Source organism: Myotis yumanensis, unplaced genomic scaffold (assembly GCF_028538775.1).
Source record: "Myotis yumanensis isolate MYYU_CA2020_CCGP unplaced genomic scaffold, mMyoYum1.0.hap1 SCAF_10, whole genome shotgun sequence".
NCBI classification, from domain to species: domain Eukaryota; kingdom Metazoa; phylum Chordata; class Mammalia; order Chiroptera; family Vespertilionidae; genus Myotis; species Myotis yumanensis.
The window spans coordinates 41,516,931-41,525,856 of record NW_027223761.1 but is presented as its reverse complement, the minus strand read 5'-3'; the positions used below and the strand labels follow the sequence as shown (position 1 = coordinate 41,525,856).

Sequence of the window (8,926 nt, the reverse complement as noted above, 5' to 3'; positions counted from 1 at the left end):
TCAGTAGTTGTCTCAGAGTAAAAATAAAGCAATTTCTGAATGAGTGCTTTGATAGAATGGGGTAATTGTTCCCAAAATGCTTAGATATGCTTCCAATAGTTCAAATTATGCAACTTATTGATTATATGATATTTGCTTAGTTTTCTTCCAGTAAGTTCATATTAATAAAACCTAAATTATGGTTTTATTTTAAATATTTAGTGAGACACTGTATATAAACAAATATTTATATTTGCAAATTGTATGGTACCTCAATAAAATATTAATTCAGATCCTGCATATAATTCTAAAAGTCTAGATTTAATGTTGGAAATTTTATTAATATGCCATTGTGCTTTTCTGAATGATTTACAAAAAGCACTTCAATTAATTGGATTTCCCCCGCTTAAAACTCTTGATTCTCTGCATGCTTCCAAAATATTTAAACTATAGAGTAAACTCTAAAATGAACATCAGTAAACCTATGCCTTTATAGTCAAGTAATGTTTGACAAAGGGGGCAAGAACATAAAATGGAGTAAAGACAGTCTCTTCAATAAATGCTGTTGGGAAAATTGGACAGATACATGCAAAAAAAATTAAACTAGACCACCAACTTACATCATACATAAGAATAAACTCAAAATGAATTAAAGACTTAAATGTAAGTTGTGAAACCATAAAATTCCTAGAGGAAAACATAGGCAGCAAAATTTCAGGCATTTCTCCTAGCAATAATTTTGCAGATATATCTCTTTGGACAAAAGAAAAAAAGAGAAAATAAACAAATGGGACTACATCACACGAAAAAGCTTTTTCACAGCAAAAGAAATAATCAACAAAGTGAAAAGGGAACCCACTGAATGGGAGAACATATTTGCCAATGACACATTTGATAATGGGCTAATTTCCAAAATATATAAAGAACTTCTACTACTCAACACCCAATTGAAAACAAATGGACAAAGGATCTGAATGGACACTTCTGCAAAGAGGACATAAAAATGGCCAATAGACATATGAAGAAATCACATCGCTAATCATCAGAGAGATGCAAACTGAAATCACAGTGAGCCTTTTCACTCAAAATGGTTATCATCAATAAATCAACAATAAGTGCTGGTGAGGATGTGGAGAAAAGGGAATCCTTGTACATTGTTGGTGGGAAGGCGGATTGCTGCAGGCACTATGAAAAGCAGTATGGAGTTTCCTCAAAATATAAAAAATGGAACTGCCTTTTGACCCAGTGATCCACTTCTGGATATTATGTAGGTAAAGTTATTTTGCCCTGTATTATGTGCAAGGTCATATTCCGTGTAAATGCAAAAATGAATCACTCAGAATCAGTTATTGTTGCTGTTAGCTAAACATTAAAAGTTAAGATAAACTTTATCTAGAATTCCAGTAATCATCTTGCCTTTATAATCTCATACTTTAACCAAAAAAAGAGCATGATAGTATGTTTGGTTGCCTATTATCAGTGAAAGATTATATCCTATGTCTATTTTTTTTAGAATATGAGAAATCAAAAAAAAGTTTATAGGCTTCTTCTCTCCAATGTTCTACCTGACCTAATTTATTTATGGTAGCTCTCATCTCAAGCACATCCTGTCTTGTATTAACCTGAAGACAGAGACAGAGACATTATTGTTGGCTTATCAACATTGATTCACTTACTAATATCTGTTCTTACTTTGTTCTAGGTCCAAGATGTTTTTGCTAGATCTTATTTTCCATTCTCTGTCTAAAATCATATGTTCTCCTGCAACATGCCATCAGAATTACAGCTTTTATTTGTTTCCAACATTTAAAATTGAGGGCTAAAATTGATATTCTCTTCTGAACCTGATGGTCTAAGATACCAGCAGTGCTTGTGACCCTGGACTTTCCTTTATGTTCTGTGAAATTAAATGCCTTTGGTGGCCAACAAATGTGAAGAGACTAGATACAAAACACTGAAGAAAGGTGGAGCCTATGATAGATCTGAGAGCTTGTGACCTAAATCCATTCACATTAGTAATAAAACTAGACATTCTGATGACCAAATAGAACATATCTGTGGGCAGAATTCCACATAAAATCAATAGAAAAATATCCCCAGGTAAGGATTAACAACAACAAAAGATTAGGGTCCATATGTGGGGTGGGGTACATCTTTGTCTTTGCATGATGAACATAGTTGGAAAAAGCAATGTTGTCAACAGTAAGTCATATCTTTAGTTAGCGGAGTTAGATGGAATCTTGTCAATAAAGGCTTCAGACATGGAATCTTAGAAATGACCCATTTTGAGGGGACTCATGGAACAAGAATGGACATTGTGCTATCACTTTCCTCCCTGTCTTAGTTAGTCCCACTTTCCTGAGAAGGTCACACTGTGAACTGCACGAATAATTGGTGTGCACATTAATGTTTGAAATTTACTTTCCCAGGGCAACGTGGAAGGGGAACCTAGAGAGTGTGTATTTTGCTAAAGCCAATTTTGGGGGAAATTGTAGAAGGAAATTATAGGTGGGCATTGTATTTGGCAGTATTTTTAGTAAAGATAAGGGCTGTGTCCTCGGGGTACAGTGGATGGAGACCCGCAGGACCTCCAACATCACGCATATGTCTCTCTCACTGATGACACTGGAACTTTCACAAGGAAAGGGCTGAGCTTTATTCAACTTTTAAAAAGTCTCTTTGCAATAAAGTACCTTCCATAGTTTGTGTTTAGTAGATGGATATCAATTTGAGCTGAAAGAATAGTCTTTTAAAAAGGGGTATCACATCTGGTAAAATGGCTGGCATAACAGTTACTAAATATTAGAGAACACCAAATAATTCTGGAAGTTTCTGTGAAAAGAGAAAATTATATCATAGTACCATAGAACATTCAGCATGAAAGCTCCTCAGGTTTTGCTGGGTGGTGGGGGGAGGGTAAGGGGGGGGGATGCAAGTGTGAGTCAGAGAAGTCATCATCTAGGGCTAGGCTCTACCCCCACTCTCTGTACCTGTTACCAAGAAGTTAACATTGACAGGGACCTTAAGGGGCCTTTGTGAGACAGGTTTCTTCCCTCTAAAGTGGGGTAGCCCACAACACTAGTAATAACTGCCAAGTCACAACACAGAAGCTGCACCTCAGTGGCCAAGTGCACATCCAAACAACTTTGCTACTTGCAGCCCCCTGGTCTCATCTGCCACTTCTGGCATTTAAATGAAACCAGACTAAAGTGTTCCATGGACCTCCTCATGAGAAAGGGCCAGTAAAGACATTTTAGGAGCCACTAGGACTATGCCATCCTTATTTTGGAGGTCAGAGTGCAGGATTACTGCTAAGCAGTAAGATATAAGGTAGCTCCAGACTAGAGGATTTAGAAGCCAACCCATAGAAGAAAGAATAAAAAGACCCCAGCAGGCATTATATGCCCTTTATTTTTATTTAAAAAAAATATATATTTTATTGATTTTTTACAGAGAGGAAGGGAGAGAGATAGAGAGTTAGAAACATTGATGAGAGAGAAACACTGATCAGCTGCCTACTGCACACCCCCCACTGGGGATATGCCCCCAACCAAGGCGCATGCCCCGAACCTGGGACCCCTCAGTCCGCAGGCCAACGCTCTATCCACTGAGCCAAATCGGTTCCAGCATTATATGCCCTTTAAACTATCTGCTATGATAAATTAGTGTTTCTTGCCAGGGAAGAGGCAAGATGAGTAGACAAGTTAGGGACTTAGCCAGGAAAGAAGGCCTCTGGTCTCAGCTCTACCATTTCCTGCCAAATAACACAGGAAGTAGTGGACTGAGAATTCAAACCCTGGCCTGAGGGTCTCCCAACTCTTTATTCACATCGTTCTACACTCAGTAAATACATGGGAAACTGGAGGTGGGTGTGTCAGGAAGAAGGAAAGGGTAGACTTTGGGAAATCAAGCCTTCTTGGAGACCTTATATCTAGTTAAAAACATTGCATCAAGATCAGGCTGTTTCCCCGTTCAACAATTTTAAAAGATTTGTTTTAGATTCAGGAAAATCTGAAAATAAATGTTGCATCTCTAATTTTATAGACTTGGGGTATTCTTAAATTCTCAGCCTTAGTTTTCTCATTGTGAAAGAGAGACTAATTTGTTCAATTCATTTAATAAGAGAATATACAATATGCCTTGCTGAGAAAGTTGAGATGAGTAGATAACTATTTCTGCATTCCTGGAATGTATACTAACTTATTATTATGTGTTCTTTTTTGGCGACTAAGTTAATTCAATTTGCTACTTTTTATTTAATATGTTTTTTTAATAAACATAAGAGAACAGTGATATTTCAATGTCAGAAAATTTTTCAAAACATTAAAACAGACAATTAGTGGATGCTGAAAAGCATTTGGTAGGATTCATTAAGTACACTTATTAAAAAATTAAAAGAAACATAAATGAACTATTTAAATGTTATAAAATTTACACAAAGATATAGAAGTCAACCATCATTCTAACAGGTAAAATATTAATGCCACTTTTATTAAAATGAGAAACAAGATTTGAATGTTCACTTTTACTCTTGATCTTTCATAATTGGTTGAGACCCAGTGAATTCTTTAAATTATATTGAAATAATGTGCATGAATATTACAGAAAAGTCACCAATCACCTATTTTTACTTATATATGCTGTATATAAATAAAATCCCCAAAAGTAAAAAAACAAAACTACTATAATGCATATGATAATTGGTAAAGTAGCTATCAATTCAAGATAAAAATGTATTTCTCTATTCAGCAAGATGTATGTGGAAACAGAAATGGGGAAATATTTTATTTATAATAGCAACAAAATTATACACTTAAAAACTACATGGAAATAAATTTAATTAAAACTAATAATTTTGTTAAAAATGCAAAAAAGCTGTTACTAGGTGAAACATCAATCATATATTATTGGATGTAAAAACTTATTAACAAATGTTGATTCTCTTAGATTTAATCTATAAAAACAATGTGGTTTCTCTTAGTATTCCAAAGCTCTTATTTGTTTTGTGAGAGAAGGATCACTATACCACATATTAACAAAATCATACTATGTGGCTACTGTAATAGCTCAGTGATAAGTGATCATATATATGACACATTAAAAGATCTGTAAAGCAATGTACACAAACAGACAGACACACATATTGTAAGAAATGGCATTCACACGTAGTATTTTATTTCAGTGAGAAAGAGAATGTATTTAATAGATGGTTTTGCCACTAGTACACATTGACTTTGATTAATATAAGTTTGGACTTCTGACACAGAAAAATCTAAAATTAAAACTATTTCAACAACTTTAGAAGAAAAGCATAAAAGAGTATATGTAAAACAAAGGACTCAAAGATACATTTTTAGAAGCAAAATATAAAACAAAATTATAAAAAAAATAAAAGTGGGTTTGATTATATAAAACTACCTATATTTGTTTGCAATTTAATTGCCTAAACAAGGCCAAAGATAAACATTATATTGGTAAAGGCATAAAACTAGGATCTCTTGCAAATTTATATTTCACATATAAACAACAAAATAGAAACATGGATAAAGCTACTGATAAAGGGGACAAAATAATCAATAGACATGTGAAAGACACTCATTTTTTACTATTGGGAAAGTTCAACATAAAGGTAAATGTGATAATTTTCACTAATAAAATTGATGAAAATTTAAGAATAGTGGTAACAGTGAATTTTGGTGGGTATGTAGGGAAAAGGCACACTTCTATGTAGGGAAGAAATATAAATTAATACAGCCTTTGGGGAAATGGATCTACTAATACTCATTGAAATAAAAAAAATGTGCAACCCTTTGAAACCAGCAGTGATGACCTGAATATCAGTTTTACAGAAATAAAAGCATAAGTGCACATGGACAGCTGCATAAGAATGTTTATTACAGCATTGTTTAGAGTGCCATAATACTGAAGACAACTCCAATACCCATTATAAGGAAATAGTTGAGTTAAATGCAGTCCATCCATGTCATGGGATATTATGTAGTCCTTGAGTGAATCCATACTTATTTACCTTGAGGGATTTCTACCATAAGAAAAGCAAGATAAAGAAAGACATGTAGAATGTTATTCAACTTTCATGCTACAAAGGAAACCCCTTATATATGTACTAGAGGCCTGGTGCATGGATTCATACACTGGTGGGGTCGCTTGGCCTGGCCTGTGGGGATTGGGCTGAAAGTGGCTCTCCGATATCCCCCGAGCGGTCCCAAATTGCAAGAGAGCGGTTCTTGGTGACGCACTCCAGAATCGTTCTCCCTCCTCTCTGGTTCTGGGTGCGTCACCTGAGAACTGCTGCTGCCAAGTGACCACAGCTCAGCAGCTCCTTTTTTGAGCGTCTGCCCCTTAGTGGTCAGTGTGAGTCATTGGTACTGGCCTGTCGGCAGTTGCTTAGGCTTTTATATAGATAGATATTAATAATTGTAATAACAAAGAAAAAATCATTAGGAATTAACCATATTTATAGAAAAAAACTGTAGTTATAGTGTTAGTTCCTTTTTGTTGCAAACAACCACAAATCTTAGTTGCTTACAACTACAGAATTTATTGTAATGCTTGATGATCATCAGGTTGACAGACGTCCATTTGATGTAGGCTGTTTTGACTTGATGACTCTGCTTCAGGTCTCTAGTCAGCTAGGAGTGGCTCCAGGGTATAGGTTTGCCCCATGTATCTTGTCTTAGGGACCAGGTAGAAGGGACACTACTACCTGAGCTTAACATTACTCATAGCAAAGGAAGAAACCCCATTGTGAAAATCCCACTTGGGCCTCTGCTCTTATCATATCCACTAACATCCTACTGACAAAAACAAGTCATAGAGACAATGTTGACCAGAGAAAGTCATGTGTCCAAGCTCAAAATAAAAGTGAAAGTAAGTATAATCTGCACACTCTGATCCCCAATGCGGGTGTGGATATATAATACTACCACTAAGACCAACGACTTCATCTACCATATGTAAGATTCCATTTATATAAACTTTACATTTATTAGTGTTCACTAAAATGTAATTATGGTTACATTTGGATGGCAATTTAAAGTAATTTTTACTTTTTCAAATTTCTTCTGAATCATTTACAATTTTAAACAGGAATACCAACATTTTGAACTCAATGAAGGCTCTTCTTTTTCCTGGCCTGATCAGAGTTATGTAGCATATCCCTTGACATGAATAGCCTAATTGAGATACTTACATGTGTCCTCTTTCATCCAATTCCTATGGATACGTCAGAATCTCTACTGTTAATGAAGGCCCAACACTATCCAGTTGAGTAGAATGTTTCTGTCTTCTTTTTTTCTTTTCCATGTAACTGCTTAACTCCTTCAATTTCCTCAGTTATTAGGATATAGATGTAGTGTAGAAATTAACAAAAACAAAACAACAGCCAACATATTTGGACAGTTGTGACAAGACCTAGATTCTGGCCCTTTTAATGCCATTCATTTGTAGTGTAAGGTAGTTAGACCACTGCCATGCTCTGGGGTTCATAGGTTTCATTAATATACACAGGCACACATTTAGGAACAGGCATATCCATCCATGTGCATGTGCTTGTGTGTACCTGAATGGCCATTTCATGCATAATGAACTGAGTTCTCAGTCATGGAAACCTTTGTATCTTGTAGTCCTGAGTCCCTATATGTGGAGGGACATTCTTCTCACTGAGCACAACCTACTTTTCTGGGCTGCAACCTCTTGAGGATTTTCTCTCTAATCTCCTTCATCTTGACACTATAGAGAATAGGATTGATCAATGGAGGAAGCAGGAAGTGGACATAGGAGAGAAGAGTATGGGCAGGCAGAGGGATTGGCATCCTAAGACGGTCAATGAGTGCCAGGAGGATCATGGGCACATAGAAGAGAAGCACAGCAGAGAGGTGGGCGCCACAGGTTTGACCAGCCTTCCAGCGATCCTCACTTGATCCCAAGCCCTGCAATACCCTGCCAATTAGGCCATAGGAGCAGAAAATAAGCAGTGGGTCTAATCCCATGGCTGACAGGACCACAAAGAAGCTGTAGACTGCACCCCAAGCTCCTGGACAGGCCAATCGGGCTATATCTGGGTGCAAGCAATACGAATGAGTCAGAACCTGTGGGTGGCAGTAGGGCATATGGGCCAGGAGAAATGGCAAGGGCAGATGGAGACCCACGCATCGGAAAACAATGCTGAGGCCAATCTTCCTAACAACATCATTGGTGAGAAGTGTTGGGTAGTGGAGAGGGCGGCAGATGGCCAGTGCCCGATCAAAGGCCATGGCGACTAAGACAGAGGACTCCATGACAGAAAAGACGTGGACAAAGAACATCTGCAGGAGGCAGGCTGAGGCAGGGACAGCATGAGCATCAGCAAGGGCAAGACCCAACAGGGTGGGCATCAGGGCTGTGGCCAAGCCAACATCAGAGACACTAAGCAGGAAGAGGAAGAAGTACATTGGACGGTGTAACGTGGGCTCCATGGCAATGATCCAGAGGATAGTACTGTTGCCCAGAACAGAGAGAAGGTAGATGGTGATGAGGGGTGCTGTCCACCAGGAGGATACAGCTGACAGGCCTGGCATGCCCACCAGCAGGAAGGTGGGGGTCATTGAAGTGCTGCTGTTGGGGGCTGCCTGGGTGGGGAATGTTGACATTGTTCAGGTTCCCACTTTGAACTCTGGAACCTGAAAACTGATTAGAAAGATTTACTTAATCTTATGACATGTTTGCATGATCTTTCTAAAAGAGCCTTTCTCTGCTCCCTGCCTTAATAGCAAACACCTGGCAGAGGGTTTACACTCCTATGAACACTTTTTCTACTCTTCCCAATCCCAGGCCATCTGACTTCTGTGCTGCCTAAACACACTCACATTTCAGTTCACTTGAACAGTTCTCACAACTTCACCAATTAACCCTTTACTACTAAATCAAGTAGGTTTCCTAAACTGATTTA

The 8,926-nt window shown here is 37.5% G+C and overlaps 1 protein-coding gene across 1 annotated transcript; it reads right to left on the bottom strand.

The window, feature by feature from the left end:
• Positions 1–7,655: 7,655 nt before the first annotated feature.
• OR51S1 (olfactory receptor family 51 subfamily S member 1) lies at positions 7,656–8,627 on the bottom strand. The gene has a single exon (XM_070426802.1). The coding sequence runs from the start codon at positions 8,625–8,627 to the stop codon at positions 7,656–7,658; it is 972 nt and encodes a 323-aa protein (XP_070282903.1).
• Between the last annotated feature and the right edge of the window lie 299 nt (positions 8,628–8,926).

Excerpts from the sequence above, each read along its gene's own strand:
- OR51S1 (XM_070426802.1), bottom strand. The coding sequence starts at position 8,627 with ATGTCAACATTCCCCACCCAGGCAGCCCCCAACAGCAGCACTTCAATG.